The sequence below is a fragment of the Sceloporus occidentalis genome, unplaced genomic scaffold (assembly GCF_023333645.1).
Source record: "Sceloporus occidentalis isolate IW3139 unplaced genomic scaffold, rSceOcc1.0.p SCAF_15, whole genome shotgun sequence".
NCBI classification, from domain to species: Eukaryota; Metazoa; Chordata; class Lepidosauria; order Squamata; family Phrynosomatidae; genus Sceloporus; species Sceloporus occidentalis.
The window spans coordinates 3,006,345-3,033,807 of record NW_028316995.1 but is presented as its reverse complement, the minus strand read 5'-3'; the positions used below and the strand labels follow the sequence as shown (position 1 = coordinate 3,033,807).

Below are 27,463 nucleotides of genomic sequence, written 5' to 3'. Positions count from 1 at the left end.
AGAAACACATGCAATCTTTTGTTTAACTGAACAGGACCTTTTGTCATATGCATACATCTATTTTTGTCTAATTTGCACCCTGCACAGAAATAATATGCCTCGCTTTCAGGTTTTTGCAGAATTTTTTTTTATCTGTGCTGATAATGCGTGACCTGTTATTTTAACTTTTCTCAATATTAATAATCTACTTTGGCTATTGCTTTAAAAGTCGTTAAACAGTTCTTCTTATACATTTTGAGCACTTTTATGTCTTATTAATTAAACTCTCCATGTTAGATCCCCTTATTTCATTAGATATGCCATTCACTTCGTCCCTGTCATGGTAAAGCACATACAAGCATTTTGTATGTCAGGACACTGAATAAGCTACCTTAACTTGTTGTTCTCAGGGTTGGAATGATTCATTCTGTCCATAATCATTCACCTGTTAAAGAGGAACTCCCATAGGTTTTTTTGTTTGGTGGTTTAGTTGTGTAGTCAGTAAGTATGTATACTTAATGCTTAAAAAAAATAAAATTGCTCTGGATGGTGGGAGTTACCTTTTACTTTGCTGATACTTGTTGATTCATTCATAAGAGGTTTGGGTTCTAGTCTCCTTAACAGTTAAGACGAATATATAGACTTGTGCAAATGGACCAAAAACGGTCTGGACAAATTGTGTTGTTTTTGGTCCATTTGTTTTCGGACAATGGATTTCGCTTACTGCCCTTTCAGTTTGAGCAAAAAGCAGAGGGCTTTTTGTATTTGGAAATTAAATTTGTCGTCACTCACCCTCATACTCTTTCACTCTCTCTGAATTTCTCCGTCAGCCGTTTTTGTGTCCCTGTCTCCATGCAGCAGCTTCTTCTCTTGCATCTTCTTGTTCTTCTGTCTTCTTCCTTTGTCCGCTTCTCAACTTGACATGACCTCCCGGTGAACTCTGAATCCACGGAGAGGCCAGAATAATACAGGTAGATTTGCAGAAAAAAATAGGCACGGAAACACTTCTCTTTCTTTGTCTTCATTATTCTGGCCTTCAGGTGGAGGCCGCAGCATCCGGGCACTGCAACTGGCGCTGTTTGGTGTGTGGCAATGTAGTGCCGTCCAGGCCTGATATACTGTACATGCTAACAGAACAATTATATTGAACAAATGTACAATTCGCTTCAAGTTACTGATTCTAGAGTTCTGATCTGTGTTTTCACGACAAGCTGCATGGACATCCATCAAATAAGTGTTTTTAGCAAAATAAATCTTCTTTTCCTGATCATGACAGTCATACTAAGTATATCAGGCCCAGACTGCACTGCATCACAGCACCAAACGGCTCCAGTGGCAGTGGCTTAATTTGTATGATTTAATTAACGCTTGTTAATTCAATTAATTGAATTAATGCGGCGGAGTCTCCTGGTCACCCACTTACTGACAGGAGGAGCGAGGACAGGGCGTGCCTGGCCCTTCTGCCAAAATTTTACGAGAGGCCAGAATAACGAAGAAAGAGTCGCTAAGAAAGAGAAATGTTTCTGCATCTCTCTTTCTCTATGAATCTACCAATATTATTCCGGTCTCTCTGTGGACTTGTGCAAAAAGGCAGAGCCACATAGACCCCCCCCCCCCCGTTACACCAATATGGTGGAAGCCCGGAGGCTCCACCCTTTTGCAGAAGTGGACAAATTAAGAAGACAGAAGAACAAGAAACAAAGACAGAGACACGGAAGCAGTTGGTGGAGAAGATGACATTCAGAGAGTGAGTTTGTGAGAGTGAATGAAGGCGAATTAAAAAAAAAAAAAAAATTCAAAACAAAATGTTTTAGCTTTTTGCTTTGCTTTCGTTTGTTTCATTGGGGGGGCCCTCTGCATTTTCGGAGAATCATAGAAATTCCTATGAATCTGGATGCACAAGTCTATCACACAGAATCACAAAAAAATTGCACAAAATGTAAACATTCAAACATAAGTTTCTCTTCAGACTGGCTTGAAAGAAAGAAAAATGTTCCTGCTTCACAAACCCACAAAATAACCCTTCTCTAAACCGACAAAGAATGTAACTAAAGTAAAATAATAAAGCTTTTCTCAAAGAAAAAAAATGCTGACCACAACGCCAATCTTATTTTGGAGGAGAGCTATGTCAGGACAGGTAGTGCCTGTAGTTGCTGGACACAAACCCCCCCCCCCCCATAATAATGACCATTCCACTTTCAAGGACTTATTCAGAGTTTTTAAGTATATGAATGCCATTGAACGTTTCATATATGTTACAGATGCTTCCAGCGATCCCTATCCTGACATCCAAAAGAGGATCATACATTGTTATTACTGAAAAACGGAAAATGCATAAAAAAAAAATGCTCTGTTTTTAGCTCAAGTAGAAAGCTATTAACCGGTTACAACAGATTTATTGATTTTACGACAGCAAAAAGAACTCACTTGTATGGGAACAATGAAGCACAGCATTCTAGAGCTGCATTGAAAAGGTTTCTTTTGCCTGTTTTCACCCCACATGCGACTCAGTACTATATACTAGAAGTTTAAAGGTTCGTATGAATTAAATTAACGCGGTAGTTGGATTGCATTTCTAATTATGAAACAGTTGGGTCAGCAGATACAACTTATAAAAACACCAGACATTTCCCATCCAAAACACACTTCCGTGAGATCCATACAGACTGCCTGAGCTGGAACAGCAGCGCCCCCTGCTGAAAGTTTGCTAATTGTTTGCTAAATTTGGTAAATGAACATGCTCTCTGACAAGCTGGAGAACGTAGTAAAGGGAGGATGGGTCCTGGACCGCTCGCGGATTTCATTTTCTACTTTACCAAGAGAGTGGCAGCAGAGGTGGTAGAGGTTTATACAATACGGTGAGGGAAGCCAGTATGGGGCAGGAATAAAGTTTTACTGAATCCAAGATGAAGCACGTGAAGGTCATCAAAGCAGAAAAAAAAAACACAAATGGGCAGACTAGATGGGGCGATCGCTTTTTAGTTTAAATTCTGTTTCTTTCGCTTTTAATGAACAAATCAGCAGTAATTGGGCTACGGCGTACATGGCCCTAGTTGTAGGAAATTTTTATAGACAGCGATATTTTCTTAGAAAGGCATGACATACAGGGCTATAAATTAGAATTAATATTTTAGTGCTTCTTGATCCAAGGAGAAATCCGATTGCCTTTTGGAGTCATTTTTCCCCCTGATGGCAGAATTCGAAGTAGCTTAATTAGGGTTTTTTTGGATCAAGACCAGGAAGGTTAGGTAGAAGGGTTAAACTTGATGGACTTAGTACATAAGGTTGAAAAAAGACCTATGTAACTATGTAAGTAATGAGGGACCAAGTAGAAGATATACAACAATCTTTTAGGATGGAGTCAAAATGACCAGTTTCAGGATTACCCAACTGCTAGAAAAAAGTGGTGTTATAATTTATGTTGTTTTTTTATTTTCCCTAACTTGTCTTGAATAGTGTATAAGCAAAGTTAAAGTATTGGTTTTATGAGTGTATGTATATGTGCGATGTGTGTATATACACAATTTTAATATTTTACATATTTATCTCATTTGTATACCTGTATGGACAGAAAGCACATTTCTCCAGGGTACAACCACAGTCCACAGCTCTTAAAAAAGTTGTGCAAGTTTATTTTCATAAACCAGCAGGCAGTATTTTACGAAACAAAAACAAATCTACAAATAAAAAGCTACTTACTACTCCTAGCCAAAATGATGAAAGGTTTAACCAATCTTTTAGAAACATACAGTCATGAACCTGCTAATTTGGAACAGGTGAGGGCATTCCTACCAACTTCTAACCCCGGAGAATTGGGACACCGGGGCAGAGTTTGCGAAGTAGAGTTTATCTCTGACTGGCAGCACTGCGGTAGAGGTAGAGACTATGGAGCATTTTGGGTCCTAAATATCTTTCTTCTTCAACGTCCTTAGAACATGTCACAATTAAAATATAATATATATATATATATATACACATACACACACTATATATGGAAGATTAGAAGATGCACTCTAGACTGTGAGAAAGCAAAGGGTACCCATTCCTAATTTTTCCCCAAAATGCAGTAAACAGGGTGTATACCAGTCCAGGGTCTACATTCATTAAAATATATATTATCCTGATCTATGCAAGATCAGCCTTGGTTTTTCATATGCTAATGTATCCTCCCAATTGGTTGAATGTAGCACTGGGTTAGAGCATGTATCTCTGCTCTATATTACACAAATACATTTGCATGTGCTATTTGATCGAGATAGACTTAAAAAAAACATATATATACACACACACACACACAAGTTAAATAAATTAATGTTTGTCAGTTTATACACACAAGGACATTCTCTCACAACAAAAATATATATATATATATATATATATTGCGCCTCATTATCCTCTATTGTGAAGGTTATTTGCTACGGTCTCCTTTGCTGCAGAACATTTTGCAGGAGACTTGCTTTCAACAAGCTTCCCCAGCAAGAACAGCTGAGCGGACCTACGCATATCTCAGACTGAAACATTCAAAATAATAATTTAACAATGCATGCCACAAGGTCAGCTCCAACCTTGATGGGATAGGCCCTTCACAAAGCATGCTTAAGTCATAAGATGCACACACTTTTACACCTATGGCAACACCTACCTTTTCTCATCAGTGGCTTCCAACCAATGCTGTACATGAGATCTCCAGCGAGATGCTACATTAACCAACAGCAGCCACTTCCTGCAAACGGCTTTACGGACCCACTACTTTCCACTATCAATAAGTAGCTTCTCCTACTTTATTTATTTTGTAGGCTGAACTTCACTAATTTAAACTATGAATTCGGGCCTTTTTGCAGGAAATGCTCACATTTTTTTCTGCATTCAGAATACTGATTTTAATGACAAAAATAAGTGGCAATATTATTAACATAAAAATAATGTAGATAACTTACACACATTCCCAGTGTTGTCAAAACTTGTCAGGATTTCAGCAACATTTAAAACTCCAGAATTGTGCCTAGAAAACAAGTTCATTCAAATTATTAATTTTCATTTAGGTTGTTTAACTCAGATTCAGAATAATGCTGATGTTAAAGTGATTACCAGCTCAAAGATCTATACAAAATTCCTCTTATAGTTAAATCCCCAAACCATTTGCAGAAATCATTTTTTTTTATCATGTAACACACTTAACCCCTTCAGGCCCAGGGTTTAAGCAATGGACCATAATATTTTTTTGTCATTTATACCACGTTTGTTAAACCATGATTTCTCTTTTCCATGTTTCATGAACGCACAAGTTATACATTGTTTTGTTCAGAAGTAGAATTTTCTTTTAAAATCATAGAAATACATAACAGAATTAGTGATAATAGGAAAAAACCCTGTACTAAAATAGAGAATAAATCACATTTTTGCATGCATTTTCTTCTATACTATAGGTGCCACAACTGAACAATGACCCAATTTATGTTCAGCATCATCTCCTGATTACAGTCAAACCCCACAAACCATTTTTTATGTTACATGCTTTACATAATATTTAAAAAAAAAATGTAATATTAGCTTAAGGGGTTTGGGGTGATTTTTTTTACTTAGTGAAAGGGTCAAGCCTTGGGACACCTTCTTTTCTTTTAAATTTTTTGGAAGGAAGAGAAACATTCCCCCCCCCTCTCTTCCTTCATACTGATCACAATGTGATCAGCTAGCAGGGCTCCTCAGTCCTGTGTTGCCAATTGCAATACTTGTGATCAGCCAGCAGGGGAGAGCCCAACAGGGAGATGTCTCTGCGCTGCAACAAAATCAGGACGTACCTGTATATCCTAATGGGACCGAAGAGACTAATTGTCATGTAAGACAAAAACAGGCACAAATAGGTTGTCATAGAAACAGAAAGCTTCTTCAATGCTTCTGTTTTTTCAAATGATTAAGACTTAAGAGTATGTATGTATTTATGTGTAGGAAAGCGCACTTATACCACACCAGAAAAAAACAAAAAAAACTTCTTAGGAATTTCACATGGAACACGGGGTACAGATTGCTTGAAGCATGTAAAGACAAAAAGTGAAAATAAAATAAAGTGTAGTATATTCCAACATAAAAATCTAAGAGACTTTAGGATTATGTAAATTTAAAACTCATTCTTTCAAGATTCTCTCATTCGTTCACAGCACGAGGTGCGGGTATCCAAGGGGGTTGTGGATCCTCACTAGGTCACATTTTTTTCACATTCAGACAGAATCAAAAGTTAGCAATATGGGTAAATGGTGATATTTATTCCATAATAATCATAAATTAGCTTGAATTGATAAAATCAGACATGATCAGCACGTCCAGTATACAGGAAAAAAACTGATTTATTTACTAATCCAACTGGATACTTAATGTTCTGCTATGTGGAATAGCGTTTCTCCCCGTACCCCATGGGTGACATCTTTTTCCATGCATTGATGACTCCCCATTAATGTACTGTTTGCACCCAAAACTTGGTGCATTGAGGAAACCGACCACAATATAAAGTCGGCACATGTGAGCAGATCAACTCTTGTAGCGCTGAAAAGAAGGAACTTTAGGTGGCCGTACAGTTAGCATTTTTTTTAGCTTGGTGTTTTCATCCGCTACCATCACAGCATTTACATGACTAGCTTGTTTTGGTTACATTAGTTGTATTATTAACACGTAAATTTAATTACACAGGTTTCAGACTTGTACAGAAAGATAAGATATGGGATTTTGGAAGGCATTAGTTTAGAAGGGCATTATTCTTGCTACAGGCAAGAGGCTAATGTGCTAAGAGGGTAAAAGCGCTTTACAGCTGAACTTCACTTTATAAATGACCCCCATAGTTTCTAATACAATACATGTGATATGTTTTTCTAGCTTAAAAGCAAATCTTACATCAACATACACTGAACCATACGGGTTAAGATGCCTTTCCCCCTGTCTCAGCTGTGTTGCTAAGAAACTATTCTTTTTAATGTACCAAAGCAAAATTTCTGATTTTTATGCAATTTATTTTTAGACAACAAAAATATATATTTAGCCCAACACTACACAATACCAGCAGTACACTTCTCATATACATATTTTAAAGAGGTACTTATGCCGAATGTATTTTGGTTCAGTGAAGCAAACTTTTAAGGGTATTATAGCTTGCGAGCCGGGGTATCTCCAGCTAATGTATCGGTTTGTCAATTCTAGTCTTGTCAGACTCCTTGAATATATGTATTGTAAGGAGCGTTGTGTAAATTGTTGGCGCTATATAAAGATAATAACAATAGCATTTCCCAGAGAGCTGTAACTTTTTCTTACTATGTAACATTAAGGGCCTAAGAAGGGTTGAGCCGGGGATGCATAATATACTAATAAACCGGTCAAGACTTCTGACCATCCTCTCTACATGAAAGGCAAGGGCTTCGGAGTGAGCACGGGGAAATGGCTTCATGGATATGGAAAGGTGTTGCTCGTAAAAATAACTCAAGCCACAGGGATCACAGGGTAAATGACATCATTCAGAAACATGATAATTAAAAGAAGAGTTTTTCTAGACAAACTTGTTAAATAACTAGCTCTAAAATTCAGAAAACCCATTTAAGGAATCTATACTAAACGTCACTATAAAATGTAACCACCAGAGGGGGGAAAGCAAACATGCAAGCCATAGTGCCACTACTTGAAAACAAATTACTACCCCCCCCATACATACATTATAGGTGAGGAATCATTTGCAGAGATAACTCAACTAACTTATGTTACCAGTAAGTGGGGACTCTGCAAGGGACAGTCAAGAAACCTGCAAGATTCTGCATGGAGGCACAGAGGTTTGTGCAATGAACCCATGAATTCAGCACATGTTAATCTCGGAGGGCAGGTAATGGATCCTCTGAGGTTTAGAGCAATACAAAGTGTCCAACGACAACCACCCTGCTTACTTACTAAATTCTTTCTAGCTTCTCTTTTAAGGAAATCATCGGCAAGACGAGGCAACCTAACCCTATGAATCAAAGTTACTGGCTCAGACTGCAGAAAGATTACCTCTGGCCAATTGGTCCACCAGTTAATTATGTTTCTCCAGGACAACTTGAGATACACAAATCCTTAAGATCATCTGAAAAATTATTAGCTTGTTACTACTGTAATAACTCAGTGACAGCATCTTGGCTAAACAGCAACGTTCATGGTATTTTCCCCACTATAATATACTGTGCATATCATACAATGGAAAGGAAACTATTTAATCCAGGATGCAACAAAACTAAGAAAGCATTGCTTTAACCTCTTTGCAGCGACTCCACAAACAAAGCCCAGAAAGGATGGATACCAAGCTTAGCATAGCTGGACACACAAATACATACAGCATTCATAAAAGTATTTCCAATTTCACACTCTGCTACTGTCGGAGGACCTCAAGTCTGAAGGTACCAAAAGCAGCGTCATGAGGTTAAATAGAAAACATTCAGAGAGGATGCCATTTAGATGTTGGCTGAACCTTCAGCGCTGGCTCGGCAAATGCTGCAGGCAGGTCCTGTTCAGACCCCCCAAGGCACACGTGTGGAAAGCACTCCCAATGATTTCAATCTGACACTGACTGGCCGCTTTAAGTAACCAGAGACAAGATTTGTCTGAGGAGGGTGGTAGTGGCAGCTTCTACCACAATTAAATTCTTTATTATGTTTTTGAAGTGGGCATATAGAAATACTCACATAGTACTAAAACATGCATTCTACATCAGTGAGGGTGTCAGGAACAAGCTTTAGAGTCAACAGCATTCAAGAGTCACTTCAGCCATATAAGATGTGCCACAACCAATTAGTTTCCCACACGGACACTCTTGGAGGCTTTTTGTCCATTTGGTTATATAAAAAAAAATAAGTAATTCATGAGTTACATACCTCAAATAAACACTGTACTCGGGATAAGAAGCACACGCGTACTGATACCAAGTATGACAACCATCTTCTGTGATCTCCTCATCCACAGCAGTCTTTGAGAAAAGACAGAACGAATGAAATCTTCTGACAGAAACTTTCTTCAAATGGTCATCATCCAAGCTTTTTTTCCTCAGAGCCTACATCAAAGAAAATAAATATCCTGTTTTCCGTACGTACCAGAAAAAGCATTTACAAAAAAGAAAAATGACGACAAAGGAAGGAACTGAAAAAGCAGTATCGTGCCGTCGTGTCATTAAAACCAAGCATTACGATGTCAACGCATTTACACCATTATGGAAATAACGGCTGTTAAAGCTTACTCTACGATGGTACAGAATATAAGATGGAAAGTAGGGGCAGACACCCAGCCTGCACAACCCATCAGGGATATCACTATGATATGCGATAGCTGGGACATCACTGCGATCACAGAGGAGAGGAAAGAATCCATTCATTTCAAAGGAGTCAATTCACTAAAATACAGCGCTGTTGTTTCAACAAATTCACTATTCACTAGGAAAGGTCGTCTCAGGCAAGTTCCCAGCAAGAAGGTCTAAGCTGGTCCTGCATAATGTATAATTCAATGTGCAAAGAGACGTTGACGAAATCTCAGCAGCTACAATATTCAGGGCCGGCAGAGCTCATCTTGTAGCAGAAACTGCAGGGCTGACCCTTCATAATGTCCCTTTGGTGATTAAACATTAAAGGGCGAGGCAGAACCTTACAAAGGGTAGGCCCGACATAAAGCACAATTAACCCATACATGGACCCTATGTATCTATCATACTCCCTCTGTCTGCAAGCATTTAAAGCCTGGCCAAGAAGGAGGTTACATTTACAGGGATGTACAATCACCTCAGCATAACAGGCGGGAAACGGGTCCCCGCACATTCTGAGGTTGTGCAGCACATAGGCAGCTGCAGCCGTACCTGTCCCAGGAGCTTCCAACGAGCTTTCGCGACTCCAGCTCTGTTCTTCAGAGGGCTGCCCGCCTCTCCACTCGACGTATTGGTACAGTTCCCACAATTTCCCTCTCCTCGGGTACCCGCTTCCTGCCCAGTGCTCTCCATATCCCCGAAGGCACAAGAACCGCTATCTCGGTAGCTCACACATGCACCTGTCACAAGCTGCCGGCTACTTCCGGAAACAAACTACACGAGAACCTAAACGCCGCGCCCTTCCAAATCTGCGAGCCAATAGGAGACTGCCACTGTTACTGACGGCGCCGAAGCGACGGGCTTGCACAGAGTTCTAAACAATCAAGACTTTACACGGAATATTACCGTAGCTAAATATCGTCTCCGGCACTGAAGACAAGCATTTGTATTAAGAAGTCAACTATTTATTACCAATAACCATGGCGGTTTAAAACATCTGGCTACACCAAAATGCCTCTGTGAAGAGAAATCGTGTTGACGTGTATTTAGTGCTCTGAAGTGACGTCATAATCGTGCGACCAGTAACATGTTGCGGGCTAATTCCCTGACCTGAGAGTTCTGTATGACTGCTTCACACGCGTTTAGCATTTTCATTTGTCGTTATTATTATTATTATTATTATTATTTCATATCTGGATTTGACCTTCTGTGGTAAAAATAATACACACACACAGTGATGAGTGCATTTGTGTACTTTTAAGAATCGATAATATAATTATTATTTACTGAGAAAATAATCATTATGGGTGTTCTTCTGAGAACATTTGGATTTTTTAATGTTAGAAACATGACCCACTCAAAAATTATGAGCCAAGTATTATTCACATGCCGCCGGAGATCTGACATAAAGCACAAGTACTCTAAATATTCAAGGCACGGCTTACTCCGGGGATTCTCTTCCTGGCAGGTATGAATTTAGACAGTTCTACATTAATTACCATTCCAGTCCACTAAAGCCTTCTCAGTCCTGGTTTTAGCAGATACTTCTCTTTTACAGTTTCCGCATTTCCTCTAAATATGTTGGTTCTTTAGAAAACGTATATTTTTGTTATATATATATATATATATTTAGGGTGCTCCACAAAAATGCTGCATGCGCAGCACCCTGTAACTTGATATGCTTGCGTCATAATTTGTATAAACTGCATTTATTAATAAATAAGTCATAATATGCTGGTTAATGTCTTTTTTGGCCCCAAATACCAAAACTATTTTCTGTGCCGGATGCAACACATTGTGTGATGTGATTTGTGGCACGTTTCTTTTACAAACAAAGTATTTACAAAAAAAGTTAAAGTGACTGTATAATACTTAAAATAATAAAAAAAATGTCTATAATGCCCTCTTTTACTTTACTTTGTCCATACATTTGGCAGAAATATATTAAGACTGAAGCAAAGAGAGAAAGGATGGTACCTTGGAAACCAGTAAAATGGACAGGAGTCAAGGTGAAGGTACTTGACAATAATTGCAAACTTAGAGTAAAAATGGCTTGCTGAGAGAATATTATTTAACACAAGATTTTAGGACACTGAGGTCTCTTCTTCAGGCGTAGTTACCACGTAGTTAACTATGCCTGAAACAGAACCTCAGTGTCCTCAAAGCTTGCATTAAATACTGTCTGTCAGCCATTAACATCATCATTTTACTGCACTTTTTTTGCTTTATAACCTTGAAGCCAACAAAGAGTGGCATCGGCAGCGAACTATGTGCCTGGTTGCAAAGGAGGGCAGAAAAAGTGACGGGAAAAACAAAACCATGCACACAAAACAAAGCAGGAAGCTTCTCGGGTCTGTGCTGCAAAAATAGCACTTAAAAACGTGCAAAACATTATGCATTTACATATTTATCCATATTGTGTGTAAAGTGGACTTAGTTATTACCGTCTTGTTTGCATGGCTACTGTGGTACTAAGAATATTCGGGACCTGAATCCCCCTCTTTTTACACTCCAGGGTTAGTTAGTTCACTGTCTAAATTATTTATTAATATGTAGAACTTTGTTTATGGAAACTAAGCCACTGAAAATGTAGATCTATTATAATTATTTTATATTCTGCTGCTTTAATCTACAATACTTATTTCAGGCTGAATGTTAAATAAAGTCATGTTTTGTAGAAAAATACCACAGTATCTGAATTTTTTTTTCGTATTTTTATTTTATTTTTCTTTTAATGTTAAATAATCATTTTTTGTAGAAAAATACCACAGTATTTGAATTTTATTTTTTTTTGTATATATTTTTTTGAATGTTAGCCATGTTTTTTGTAGAAAAATACCACAGTATTTGAATTTTATATTTTTGTATTTTTTTTTTTACATTTTTTAATGTTAAACAAAGTCACGTTTTTGTATTAAAAAAAAAAAACCCCACAGTATTCGAATTAATTTTTTTTTTAATTTTTTTGGAATGTTAAATAAAGTCATTCTACTGTGGTAGAATTTCCTCTACCACAGTATTGTTGTAAAGTTAAGTATTATGTCCAGTGTGCATTTTAGTAGCATTGAGTGGTGGATATCTCTCATGAGTACGTACGTTTTGTTTGTACCTTAAGATTTGATTCCCTTAGCAGGGTAAACAGGTAAGAAGAAACTAAGACTGTGAAAATCTCTTTTGTGTATTATCTCTATAAATATTTTAATACAGTTGATAAGGTGTAAATAACTGAAACTCCGTAATGTTTACATGTCTGGGGCCAGAAACTAAGGCGTGGAAACCCCAATATTCAAGAGCTGCAGACACTCCATATGGCTACAAGAAGCCGATAATAATTTTAATATGTCAAGCCTTCTGCATTTATTACAAACAATTTAATACAGGTTAGTGGAAAAAATAAGAAAATGAATGAGAGCATTAAGAGAAAACAGTGTCTCCATTTTTATTGTTCCTGACAGAGAGCTGAATGAATAAGTTGTGGCTCAACAAAGGTTTTAGTATGACTGATAAAAGGGAATTACCTATTTTTTTAATTCCACAATACAATACATTGCACATGGATTCACAAGGTTTTTATTATTTTTATTAATTCTAAAACACTAGTATGGATGACTTAAGAGGGCTGCAATTCAATGTCCTGCCATAAGCAAACATAGTAAGCGAGTCTTTTTTGGACGTAATATCTTTTATCGGACCAACATGGAGAAGACTTAACAGGTCTCTTCTACAAATGGCCAGGTCACTTTAAAGTGGCTTTTTCTGTTTTTTGGGGGCTTTTTTGTATTTGTTCACAGAAAACGTAGCTGAATGACCCTGCTGCAGCAACGCTAGAGTTTAATAGTTTAAGGGATTTCTTGACATAAGTTGGATGGACATCTAAATCATAAAATATGACCAAGAACCAAATAAAGTTTGAGGAAGTGGTTCTTAGATGGCAGCAGGTTATGTGTTTCTACACTCTCAGTTATGCTTTTTAGGGCTGTAGAACACTGATACACTCAAACCCACCGATCATTCTGAGCTCCTAGAAAAGAGGGGCATCAGGGGAGGAAAAAGGAACAAAGGGATTGGGGTTCAAAGAATCTCTTATGAAGAGAGACATTTGGAAGTATGAGTGAGAAAGCCAAGTGTCAGCAATAGGTGACATCTGTTGAAAGGGCAATGTTTCTTTCACTCAAGTGCGCGTGATAGTGTTAAATGCATCGGGCATTGTTTCATTGTCTTAATGAATGATCAAAAATGCTAAATTCACATTTACAAACAACGGACAGACTTCTCGAGCTATGAACCGTAAGAGGCGAGTTTCAAAACTCCAAAAATAAAAATAGTTACGAGAAAAAGCATAATTATTTAGTCCTATCGCGTTTATGGTATTTTCCTCCTGCCACAATCAGTCAGAAACTGTTTGAACAACATGCCCTTGGATTATTTTGCTTTGCCTTTTTGAGGATAGCGCACCGGTGTGCAAAACAATATTCTTGATTGAAAACTGGTAGCCACCTTTCGGTTGCCAAAAAGTCTTACATGGCATAGCAAGGTGGCTTAGCGTTCTGTGCAATTAGTCTTCGTTTCTTTAATGTATAAATCAAGTCTTGTGGGATTCTGTTATGTGAACGTTGAGTGTTACTGTGTGAGATTCAAGAGAGCGACGTGTTGGGGGAAACACCTGTTGTTCTAGCGGTTGGAAGCGATGGGAGATTTAAATGGCTCTCGGATTTTGTGCAACGATGCACTGTATGTGGGTCCCAATCTATATAAAGCACTAAATATACATTACGGTTACATTTGAGAAAACCATTTGAATTTTGGATATTTTTGCATTTCCTGATTTATTATAAATGCGAGTGTTTGTGTACCTGTCAACTGTCCCGTTGCCACTGTGAAATAATTTCCTTTTTATTAGGAATTTAAAGTTTTGGGGGGTTCTTGGATGTATTGATTGGATTTATTTTCTTGTGATAAAATTACCTGTGGCAAATATATATATTATATATAAGTTACAAATAAAAAATGTGATATATCCTGTCACAAGTAAATAAATAGAGCCTAGGCATGTTTTATTCTCTCTCTACCTTTTACTCTCTTTGCTTTCTCTCTTTTCTGTCTTTCTTCTCTGCTCTTCTCTCTCTTTCTCCCTGTTCCCAGCACTATAGGTTAAATATGTGTCATTAAGTCTATTTTAGTGTACGCATGTATTATTCATATTTATATATATTTATGTGCCTCAAGTGTCAATTTGTTATGTTACATACTACTTATGTCCTGTCTAGCCATTGTACAGCGCTACGGAATTTGATGGTGCTATATAAAGCAATAAATAATAATAATAATGAGTTATATAAAAGTTTTTACCTGGTGCAAAGTTTTCGAAACTTACTTACCGCTCTCTTATTTTCACTTTTAAAACATAGCATTAGAATGACTCTTTATAAATACTAGAATTTCAGAATTCAAACATTTTAAATATATATTTAATTATATACCGTGTCTCTTATGCGGAAATGTAAGTCTAGGGGTGAAAATCTAAGTTACAGAACACTGGATTTTGTTTTGAAGGTTCTTCTAGACTGGGAACGGAAGCACTGGCAGACGGTCTCTGTGAAGTACCGTGACTTAGCAGACATGTTGGAGAAGCGATTAAATGTGATGCATACCAATTATCCTAGCAGAATGGAAACCGAGATGGTAAAGTGACAAATTAGCTTTAATCATTTTTACATTGAGGTGCTAGAAAATGGAGATGAATTCGGTCTTATTTCAGTGAAAGGTTTGCATGCAACTATGCATACGGAGTGATAGTGTCTACAGACACCAAAAACATTCCGGCTGTCATTATTAAAGATGAGTAGATGTAGAAAATGTGGCTGCTTCATCTTCCAGATCATAATACATTCCCTGAACCAGCCTACTTAGCCTTGGTACCTCCACCATACTCTTCTGCGGTTGGAATACATCTCACCCAACGGAAGGAGTAGGAGGTAGCTGATTGATGCAAGTTTTTTAAGGAGATTATGGCTAGTCACTCCTAGTGCTGCTGTATGCCCAAGACTTTGCCAAACATTTAATTATGTTAAATTTTGCCTTAATTAGCGGTTTTGCCCGGAATACTTAATAGTCACGTGACACAAAGACATTCCCGGATAGGCTGTCCCCATTAGAAACTGAAACGGCTTCTTGCAGCTTTCTGTGTTGTTTTAATGTCATTGAACCTTTAGATGAAACGATAAAATCAGAGATCTGCTATTTGCTTTGCATATTAGAGGGTGGAATAAAAGTATAATAGCGCCTTATTGTAAACCGTGCCATGCTTACTGGTGCAATAGTTCCAAATGTAATAATTGATGTGTAGATTTTTTTAATCAGTTTTAATATTGATTTTTTCTTTCAATATTAAATTTTTTATCTGAGGTTTCTTTGTTCTGACGTTGTATATAGATTCAGCTGAAAAAAGTTTTCCTCCATGTATATGACATAAGATATGTGTCATTAAAAGCTGTTTTGCAGGAATCTAACATTTGTGTTTAAGAAATATTTCTGTTCTATTTGACAGGTAAGACAAGGGGATTACATGTACTTTGAAGACAATGGCTGCATTTGTCGTTTTCAACCAAAAATTGGTAATTTTTATTTATGTTTAACCGGTCTTTAATCTGTCCCATGGCTGGATTCCAACATTCTGCTTTAGATACTGGTCCAGCCAAACACCACAGCGATGCCTCAGTCCAAGAACTTTAACAGTTAATACATATCTGATACACGGACTGTAGCTGAGAGGTAATTAAGGCACAAAGCTCTATCTTGCGCACACTCCACTTTCTGATATATTTAATTTTTTATGTATATTCTAGGTGAAGAAAGCCTTGAGGTTTTGCTGCGTTCAGACGATATTGGGCTCTCAGATCACATAGTTCAACGCATAAGAATTTCATCCAAACAGAACTTCTTGGCTGTTAAGTTCAAGAGTTCTGAAAGAGAAGAATCGACCTGCATTATTGTAAAACTAGGTGGCGTGCCAGAAGTAGCACATTGTATACAAAATATGCACAGTTTTGGTAAGTTCTAAAGATACGCTGACAATTTAAAGCTAGCAAGTCAGCCCTTGAAAGGCTGGAGGAGAGATGGAGTGTGACTCCAGAGGAGTATATTTCAGAGAAGGAGAGGCATTAGAAGAAGTCATAGCCCAAAACTATAGGGTCAGAGGCTTAGAAGTAAGGAGCATTAATATAAGTGGAACAGCCTGTTAGCAGAATTGGTAAAAGTTAATACAGCGAGGGAAAGTAAACATGCATGTGATGGATATATGGCATAAAGAAATAGGCAGGCTTAAATTTTAAAATACTTTTACTTAGATGAGAACTTTAGACAGAGGCAGAAGGTGCGGAGGACACCAGTTATTAGACCGTATGATATGAAAGCCTTTAGACTGCAGCTGTACACATCAGAAAGACAGGCATCAAAAAACATATTTTCCAGAATGAATCATTATTTGGGAGCGTTTTCCTTTTGCACGCTCCCTGCCACTGCTATTACTTGAATATAGTTTTGTTTGCATGTAAACTTCCCATTTATTTTGTCTGCAGAGTGGGTGACAGATAGCATCTTGTTTTACACGCAGCAGGAGAACCTTTGTTGCCACCATGTTTTTCTGACTGAATATGGAGATAAATACACTTCTAAGTTGGTTTATAGTGAACAGGATCCCCGGTGAGTGAAATTATTTATTTATTATAGCCATTTCTCCTGGAAGAAAAAGTGCAGCACAAATTGTATGTAGTGAAACAGTGAGCGACTGTGTGAAGGGAAACCTACACATTAGTGAGAAACATTGAGATTTCATGATCTGTATAGGAAGGTTGGGTTGTGGCCGTCTCTCTTTACTGTATTTGCTCTGTGTAGCGTAATTAGCAGAAATGCAGATAGGCTAGGTAGTTTCAAATAAATTCACACAATGTATACATCTTCCTTGCTGCAAAACACTATTTCATTGTAGGTTTAACCCTAAATGGGTTTTTGGATGTGCTTTGTCCAGCACTGCGGTCGGAAGAATGGATAAGTCTAATGCTTTGCTTTTCATTTTTATTGAAATAATAATAATATTTCCATAATTCCAAGGTCCCGCCTTAGTATACAACAGATGATCTACAGTCAAAGAAAAGACATGAAATAATATGAATAATATGTTCCTTGGTATGCTATTATTCATTATTCACGTATTATTTAAGGATTGTTTATTTTAAGGATTAGTTAAATTAATAGTAAGAATACAAAGTTGACAAATACCGTGATCGCCCACTATATGAAATAAGCAGTAACTGCAAAACTTGCTTCCAAAATGGTGATGTTAGAACAACCCCCCCATCCTCAAAAAAAAATGTTCCTCAAACCGTACGTTTCTGTTGACAGGTATTTTGTGGATTTATACTGCACAAGGGACAAGCGCTTTCTGACAATTAATAGTAACAGTAAAAGCACTTCGGAGGTCTGGCTGGTTCGTTGCAGCCATCCTTTGGAAGATCCCGTTCTGGTGCAGAAAAGAGTTCCAGGAATGATTTACCATGTAGAGCATAGACGGGGGTCTCTCTATCTCCTCACCACCCATGGAGAATCAGCAGAGTATAAGGTAACTAACACTGCATTACATGTGGTCTGATTTATGAACCTCCATGTTAATTAAGTTTTGTTTTAAATGTATTTAAAACCATTTATTTTTTCAAAGTGTGTGTTTATAGTTTAAATTCTGATTGTTATAATACATTATTATATATAATATCGTAATTCATGGATTCTGCTTTTAGCATGGGATTTGCTATCCTGCTGCCAGACACACACAAAGTTCTTCACTGACCTGGTCTTTGCTTTCTGTATTTATGAAACAATAATTTATTTTTTGGAGTGAATTGGACGTGGTGGGAGGACTTTTCTGAATTGCTACCAATGATAAATAATGTGGGCGCATAATACGTAGCGCAAGGATCTCACACACTTTAATTAGCTTGAAATTAGGTGCAATTGTAGTGAAAACTGTAGTAAGAAATAGAGGAGGAAATATTACCGACCCTTTATATAGACCAAATGTGACACACATTATGCCTTTATTTGAGTTAATCTGGTATTTTCTCATTATGCATATAATTCATGTTCTTTTGAAACAGTTAATGAAGGCACCACTTTTTTGTGATATGGGACAGTGGAAACCGGTTTATGAAGTGAAATCAAAAGTGAAGCTCGTGGACATGGAGATGCTAAAGGATCACTGTATGATGGTGCTAAAGGATCACGGTCACCTCCGCTTGGACGTGATTTCCCTCACCAGTGAAAAGGTTGTTCATTCTGTTGAGGTAAGGTCCAAGATGCGAACATCTACAAATGTTTTCCTGGCTACCACCATACTAAATGTATATTTAAATGCATCATGTCCCACAGCACCTTCCTGTTTAAATAACTTATTGTACTTTCTACTCAATAGAGTCCATATATATCATCATTTTTCATACCGCTGATTAGGGCACAAAGCCCTGTGAATGTATACAGTGTATTAATACTGACAACGGTTCAGAGCAGCTTCTCGTGATGTGTAAAAATGGCTGCTTTCCCCACAGTTATAATGAGTAGTAAGGATTGCTCTTGGAGAATATAAGTTAAATTATAATTTCCAATTTCAGGGAATTCAGATGTCTGTTTTATAGATAAAATATGTAATTGAACAAAGCAGACAGAGTGCATTTAGGCTGATTAGATTCATGTACCATTTGTTTAAATAGAAATTCTTATGCCTTAAACCAGAGGTGTCAGACATTTACCCCTCTCTACAAATAGTCTGACGTAGCTACGGGGTAATACTTATGTAAAGCTGTTTGATTTACCTGTGCCGGACTTACATGACCAACGGTCATACCTGAGAACGTCTCAGAGCAGGCTACCTGGAGCTCTCCCTTTTCTGGGGATGTGACTCCATGAGGGACAGAATTAAGCACTATGTTAAGCGGGTAGAGAACAGAAATGGCTAAACGCTGCTTCCTCTGCCCGGATGAAGACAAAAGTGACAATGGGCAGCAGTGCATAACCCGGAGACCTCCTAGGTCTGCATCCCAGGACTACTTCATTACCTATTTCTCATTTAGGCTGTTAATGCTTAATTTACTAAGGAACTGGTGGTGTTGCGGCTGCTTTGGGAAAAAGGATTGATATTGGGAGTGTATGGCCGGTTTAACTCGTTCCTCATTAGTGTCTCTGGCCTTGACGCTGTCAGTAATGTATGCTGCTAAGTTTCTCTGTTGTTGCATATTCATCTGTCAATTCAGAGCTCCCTAATACAGATTTGTATCCCTTGTGGATCCATTTTTTCCGCCTGGTTGCATACAGTACATCAGAACTTCACTTTTTACCTGGAGCTCACATGGCCTCTATCCGCAACTCGAGCATCAAATCTTTTCTTTCCCTCTCTGACGCTGCTTCTCCTCACCTGTCTGCAGCCTACAAATCAGCGATGCCTGAAATGAAAGAAATTAGAATGTAATCAAAGCGTGACTGTTTGCAGCCGTGCAGTCTCTAATTTTTCATTGCGTCGCCTTGAATTGTTATGTTTAGCAGCGGAGGAAGAATGAAACGTATGGCCTTTTTAGCTGCTAACAGAGAATGAATACTGATTTTCTGCCTTTTCTTCTTTCACCGAGAATCTCACCCATAATAGCCGCTAACCACCAAGTGTACATGTGCCAAGAAAAGGCTTATTGTTTTGCCCTGTAGTTTTCCGTAGCACTCGGTTTACAAGGCACCAATTTCAAGTGACTAAATACTATGGAGCGACCCCATAGCACAGGATCAGTAGCTGAAATCAAACTGGTTACATTACAAGAACAAGCTGGCCGAGGGCACATAATGTAAGGGAGAGAGCGAGGAACGAAGGAAGTGAATAGAATTACTTACTGAATATAACATATTATTCATTCCAAATGGATTTTCATTGGGGTATTTTTCATAACTACTTTACACAACAATCTCCGCAGCACTTTGAACCAATCGCAGAATAATAGTAGCCCTCTTTTCAACAACTGAGACCTATGCTCACGCTGAAATACATAGTGGAATAAACTTTGGACTCAATAGTGTCTTCGTGCACAGAGCTGTGTTCTAAGCATGATTTATGTTATGTTTCTTGCAAGATGGGCATCGGTGATTATTAAACATTTGTATTCTTCAGCTAAACTGCATACAAGCGGCACATACATAAGGAACTGGTTTTCAGTGGTAACATTGGCATCTTTTTCAACGCTGACTTAGAGACATACATCATGTCTCCATCGGACCTGGCAAAGATCTAGTTTTTTGGGACCCCCAGATCTTTGAATATGGATGTGGGTGCATGTCTGCTTTATGATTGGCTGTCGGAAGAATTTGTTCTCGTGTATGGCGGTGTAGAGCAAACCTTCTGTGCTGGATGTTTGCCCGGATGGATAACTACAGGACATAAGTCATGTTTTAAAGCAGCCATGGTAGTGGCCCCCTGAGACTGGTACTGGCTGCAGCTTCATCTCCTCTGGCTCCTCTTGGGGTACCGGCAGGAGCAACCTTCCGTAACCTACAAAAATCCGGCCTCACTGTTAATCGGTAAAGTCATCCAATAACAGAAGCTCATTGCAGATCATAAATAAGCTAAAAAAGAATTTGTGGCAGTGTAAGAAATTGTGTGACAAGACACAGACACAGGTGTATATCTATATAACTATATTGTAACAAATAAGGCCACAAAACAATCTGTTACTAAAATATACAATAACATTATTATAGTATCACAACAAAAATGGAATAAATCACCGACATACACCTTAAACTAACAATGTTCAGCAAAATAAACACTACAAAAGCATAAACTGGATAATACTCTATTACTTCACAACTTCGTCTGAAACCAGCAGCAAATATAGTTAGCACCCAAGGTCAGGTCTGTACGCTGTAGTAGGCCTTTTCCTTACCAGGAGATTTTTCTTAGGGACTCTCCTAGAAAAGAACCCCTTAACGTTCATTTTGGGTGAGGTTTTTATACATAAAGAGTCTGCACTTCTTCTTCTGCTCTGTGTAGTTTTCCCGCATACTCAAGTATGACAGGAAGCAATTCACCCACACCTTAATTTTTTATTCTGGTTCCAGGATATAGACCTAAGGTGAAAAGATCCCTATCTTCCTTCTTTCTCATCAGTTAGGCGTGAATATATGGCTATCCATTCTCTGGGGAAAACTGCCATTTTGTATATCAAAAGGACCGGCACCTAGATTAACCAGGGAAGTGAAACTACCGAGGGAAGCTACTTGATGTTCCCGCAATAAACTTACACCTTCTGTAGCATACAGACCGTTCCAATACATTTATTTCTCATTCCGTCTATATTTCCTACAGCAACAATCTGGCATCTCGGCCCAAAGCCGCTACCTGTTCACATTTAGCAGGGAGAAGGGCGAATGCGTTTTCCCTTTGATGATGATAAAAATTTGACTTTAAATATCACTTTATAGACCAAATTTAATTTGACAAGAAAATCATGACCTGTTTCATATTTCACTTTTTAATTGAAATTGTGATTGAATTTCATTATAGTGTTTAAAAAAAGGTTATTAACAAGTAGAGTGCAGCGAACCATTGAAAGCTTTACCACCGTCAGCAAGTGTTTTGTTCCGAGTTTATAATGCTTTCTTTTGCTCTCATATCCGTATATATAATTATCATATGAATTGGGGTGAAACAGCTTTTCAGATTAAATCTGTCATACATATGCAGAGATTTTGAGGTGAAAAACAGAATAATCATTGGACAATTGACTAGCTGCAAAAATGTTAATGTTTTTTTTTCTTTTTTTGTTTCCCTACCAGTTACCCGCTTGGGCCTGTGCGTTTGAACCAGGTCCTCACCCCCAGTATGAGGCTGAAAACCTCAGTTTTTATCTTTCATCACCAATACAGCAAGCTGTCCTATTTAACTATTCATTGTCTGAAAACAGACTGGCGGTGGAAGCTAGTTATAAAGACGTAAATGTCGAAGGTTATGGCACCGAAAGAATAGAAGCCCAAAGCAAGGTTTGCTCACACTAGCTATAATTTGACTTTTTTGGTCTGTTATTGCAGCTTGCTGTAATTGTGCTTCAATGTGAATTTAAAATAAACATTTCTTAAATGGTTATTTTCTGTATTGATTAGCCCAGCTCTGCCGAGATACAGAGTACGTCTTTCCAAAGGCCCCTCGGCCCAAAGGCTTCTTTAGTGCAAGTCCGTTGGAGACCTCTACAACAATGTTAAAGAAGTTACATAATGATTGGAGACACCGTCTTGCCGTTAATAATAATGAAATATGTTACATTCTAAATATAATTGCTAAACGCAATAGAATTTTTTTTTAGTAAACTATTGATGAATACGCTAAATATTGAGAAGTATAAATTATTATCCGTTTATTAAACAATAGTGAAAAAATTAATGCATTAAATAAATCAAGTAAATACGTAATAATATAAATATTAAAAATCTAAATATTTAAAATATAAATACATGAAATAATTGTAGAAAAATCAATTCAATGTTAATTAAATAAAGCTGATAAATACAACACATGTAACTCACTTACCCTCAGCCACTCTTCAATACAACCGCGCTACTCCCGTTGCGTAAAGCAACTTTAGATGACCCTTCTGAACCCCGTCTTCTCCTTAAAATCAGGGACATAAAGGATTTAGGATGTATTAAGCCCTGCTATATAGCTTTAAAATATAGACTGCATGCTTGCAACACCAGGGCCCCTTTCCCCTTCTGTACTGGTACGTCTGTGGTACCTTACTTTTCATTATTCTTTAACCTTATTGTGGGTAGTTTAGATATAATTTAGTAAAATGATAAATATTTTAGTACAGAATTAACGTTACCTTATTTGTTTTTATCTCACAGGATGGCACGAGGGTGCCAGTCACAGTCCTTTATAAAGGATCTAGTGGCGACCTCAAACAAAGGCCTCTTTTGATTCACGTCTACGGAGCTTATGGCATGGATTTAGACATGAGTTTCAAAGCTGAGAAACGACTGCTCGTTGACGATGGCTGGATATTGGCCTATTGCCACGTTAGGTAAAAACCCCATCGAAATGTGTGCACATAAATAAATACACTCATCACATGTATGTTTAAGCACATGTTTGTGTTGCAGAGGTGGTGGTGAGAAAGGCCATAACTGGCATAAAGAAGGGATTTTGGATAAAAAGCAGAATGGCCTTGACGATCTCCGCGCTTGTGTTGTGCATCTGCATGAACAGGGATTCTCCCAGTCCAACAGGACAGCACTGGAAGCATCAAGTGCCGGAGGAGTCCTAGCTGGGGCATTGCATAACTCGGCTCCAGGACTCTTTAAAACAGTGGTCTTAGAGGTAACCTAGTTCATGTAATAGCTCACATTAATGCAGTGGTGAAAAGTGAATGGACATCGTTCAACCAGCACACATGCGACTGGCGGAGTAGGCGTGTTAATTTGCAGTGTAACCAGCCACCAGACCCAGATATTGCATTATTGCCCTGTGTGTGAATAAAATAGAAAAAAGGCATTTCAACTGTATTTATTGTACATTAAAGCCAAGGTAGCTACCCCCCTATACTGTTAACCAACTTCCATTCGGTTTACTTTCATGTACACAGGCCTACTTTCCCCCCATATACTGTATGGGTTCCATTTGAGAGCATATTAGAGCCCGCATAATCGCTAGGCCTTGGTCTGATTCAGCCTCGGTTCACAAAGCTCTGGCTGATATATCTATGTATGGCAGGGCTTAACCAGGAACACTTCCCTTCCCAGGCTCCTTTCCTGGATGTATTGAACACCATGATGGATACAACATTGCCTCTGACGGTGGAAGAACAAGAGGAGTGGGGGGATCCAGTCTCTAACAGCAAACACCATCAGTGCATTAAAATGTACTGTCCTTACCAGAATATCAGGCCACAGGTGGGAAAAAGCAAACTGAGATGTAAAGTACCCATGCAGCCACATTTTTGCCATTTTACGTTCATTTGAGAATGGTTTTAATACTTCAGTTGTGTTGCTTTTTGTTGATGTACTCATTGTGATTCATCTTACAGAATTACCCTTCAGTTCTAATTACAGCGTATGAAAATGACCAACGCGTTCCGCTAAAGGGATTGTTGAGATACAGTAAAAAGCTTAGGAACGCAGCTGACAATTATTGCCATAATGCAATTAGTCCAGGTAATTGTTTTGCATATTGTTAGTGCTATTAAATGAATTTGGAATTATTTGTATCATAAGAATATTCCTTTAACCTAATATTGCTTGGAGAAAATGTAAAACAAGAAGCAAGATATATTCAATGCAGTGATTTTTTTGTGTGTTTGATTTACATTTTCTGTATAGTATTTCTGCTTTATCTAGTTTCTCTTCTTTATTGTTCCCTTTTTTTCAGCATCTGCCATGCCATCTATATTGTTAGATATTCAAGCGGGGGGTAGCCATTGCGATTCACTCTCCTGGCAAGATTCATTGCAAAAGGTACATAAATACTTAATAATGCCAAAGCAAATGCAATGTGGAACGTATCATTTTTGGGTCAATAACAGCTTCATAATATAGCTCCATCATGTTTGTACAGCATTGCAGAATAAGCTTAAAGTCTTTAAGAAGGTAGGGGTATATAACACACAACTGAAAATGGTTGAGGATGACCAGCTGTGCAAGCATATCTCAATGTAAACACCTATTAACCCCTTAACAACAACTGACGTGCCAGGCACATCACGGAAAAACATGCAGTTAACGACAATTGCGTGCCTGGCACATCATAGGAATAAGGGATCTTGGGAAGCAATCAACGATTGAGGCATTCAGCAACACCAAAAACAAGGTGCTGTATGATCACAAGCGCCATATTGGAAGGCAGCATAATAAAAAAATAAAAATGTAAAAATTAAAAATATAGACTCCAGTGAGATCACCATTACATCATAAGGGGAACCATGCAGTTTAAAGAAAAACCTGTATTTCTGTTTTTTAAATAGGTGCCCTAACACCTTGTAGAAATATACATAAAAAAATCTCTTTCTTGCCCCAAAGTACAAAAATAGGAAAAAAATAGTATAGAATGTAAGGGACATTTTACACCCTTATCGCCCTATAACTTGCAAAGAAAAACATTTAAAATTTGGGTATTTAGCAGGTTTTTTCATTAGCTTTTGTAGATGAGTAAAATATTTGTCTAGGTGTTTACAATCAATTTGTCCCATTATTTTTTTTTTATATATATAAAATATGATCAAAATATTGGTAATTTAGAGATTTGCAGTTTCAATTTACTAATTTCATTATTGCAAAATTCACCTATAGAATCTGAGCTTGTACTTTGGTTAGGTGACATTCTAAAAATGTCTTGATTAAACTTTGCCTTATACAGGCCATATGATATATATGTAAATTATAACATAATAACCTTTTCCTCCTCTTATTTGGTTAATTTCTCTATTTATAATCTGTTCTAGTACCATGTACCAGACAGAAAATAACAAAATATGCTTAAAAAAACCCAACCTAAATGTAATAGCTACATTATATATAGTGGAACCATTTTAAAAAGTGTAAAAGCCAACAGCGTATATTTTAATTCACTTGAAGAAAGGAGGAATCACTTTAATACATATCTGTTCCTGTGTTCCAGGTAGCGATGCAGCTTGCTTTTCTGTACAGAGAACTTCAACTTGCCTAAAGAAAACTCCTGAGAATGATAAGCCGACGAGATATGTAATACAGAATGTAGACATCCTTATGGTGTCCATGGTTTACTGCTAAAACGAAGCACTAGTATACATACCGTATTTGCTCGATTATAAGACGACCCTGATTATAAGACGACCCCCCAAAATCTGAATATTAACTTAGGAAAAAAGTTTTTATTTCTTGTATTTTCCAGCCTGTCCCCCAGTTACGCACATCTGCCCCCAGGCTTGCCACACCAATATGGCACTGTGGCCCATGATATGCCTTTTAACCCTCTATATGCCACTGTGCCCCATGGTATGCCTTTTGACCCCCTATATGCCACTCTGCCTCCAGAAATGCCTTATACCCCTATATCCCATTCTGGCATTTAGGGGGTTAAAATGCATATTATGGGGCAGAGTGGCATATAGGGAGGTATAAGGCATTTCAGGAGGCAGAGTGGCATTAAGGGAGTTAAAAGGCATTGTATAGAGCACTCTGCCTCCAGAAATGCCTTATACCCCTATATGCCACTCTGGCATTTAGGGGGTTAAAAGGCATATTATGGGGCAGAGTGGCATATAGGGAGGTATAAGGCATTTCAGGAGGCAGAGTGCTCTATTAAATGCCCCCTTAACGCCACTCCAGAAATGCCCTATGCCCCCATTTAACTAACACACACACACACACTCTCCCCCCCCCCTCCCCCTCTCCTCCCCTCTCCTCCCCTCTCCTCTCTCCTCTCTCCCCTCTCAGCCCTCTCTTACCGGTGCTTCCAGCCGGGGCAGCGGGTTGACGTCGCCTTCTGCTGCAGCCGGAAGGAGGTGGAGTTGGCAGCGGGGGTTTGTATGCGTCCGTCGCATATACTTTCCCCGGCTGTCAGAGATCTCTGACAGTCGGGGAAGGTCTACGCGACGGACGCAGACAACCCCCGCTGCTAGCCACACCTCCTTCCGGCTGCAGCGGACGTTGTCTACGCGGATCGCGTAGACGTCAACCCGCTGCCCCGGCAATACAGCAGGAAGCACCGGTAAGTGTGTATGATGGGGGGGGGGGTGAGACAGGAGGATCCAGGTCCCCTGCAGCGGTGCGGGGGATCTGGATCTTAGTCTCCTAATCAGACTCTGTTTGAGGTCTGATTAGAAGACGACCCCGATTAGAAGACGAGGGGTATTTTTCAGAGCATTTGCTCTGAAAAAAACCTCGTCTTATAATCGAGCAAATACGGTATTTAACATTAAACATGCTTGGGCATTGTCCCCTGGGATCAGACTATGAATTGGTCTGATCGCTCTATAAATAATAAAGCTGTGTACGGCACGATTCTCTCAATGCCCCTGAATCACCTAATGTGTATTTTCATGCGAGAGTCAGATTTTTATGTGAAAATTAAGATTCTCAGATTATTTTAGCTACAAACTGGCCTGATTTTGTAGTGATTTAAAGGTCTGGTAATTACCG

The 27,463-nt window shown here is 38.3% G+C and overlaps 2 protein-coding genes across 2 annotated transcripts in view; one reads left to right on the top strand and one right to left on the bottom strand.

Annotated features, from left to right (window-relative positions):
- Positions 1–9,964, bottom strand: part of LOC149303148 (calmodulin-lysine N-methyltransferase-like) — a 154,892-nt gene extending 144,928 nt beyond the window's left edge. Inside the window, exons 1-3 of the mRNA XM_089481352.1 lie at positions 9,824–9,964; positions 8,856–9,031; positions 4,917–4,981 (exon numbers count right to left, since the gene is read on the bottom strand). Coding sequence (XP_089337478.1) covers positions 4,917–4,981; positions 8,856–9,031; positions 9,824–9,964 — 382 coding nt within the window. The remainder of the gene's footprint in view (positions 1–4,916; positions 4,982–8,855; positions 9,032–9,823) is intronic.
- A 655-nt stretch (positions 9,965–10,619) lies between these two features.
- LOC149303147 (prolyl endopeptidase-like) lies at positions 10,620–26,009 on the top strand. Its single transcript, XM_089481351.1, has 14 exons — positions 10,620–10,739; positions 14,825–14,953; positions 15,819–15,885; positions 16,117–16,320; positions 16,849–16,972; positions 17,672–17,888; positions 18,421–18,606; positions 22,133–22,336; positions 23,198–23,373; positions 23,453–23,669; positions 24,092–24,241; positions 24,376–24,502; positions 24,717–24,802; positions 25,962–26,009. The coding sequence occupies exons 1-14, from the start codon at positions 10,620–10,622 to the stop codon at positions 26,007–26,009; spliced, it is 2,055 nt and encodes a 684-aa protein (XP_089337477.1).
- Positions 26,010–27,463: the final 1,454 nt, after the last annotated feature.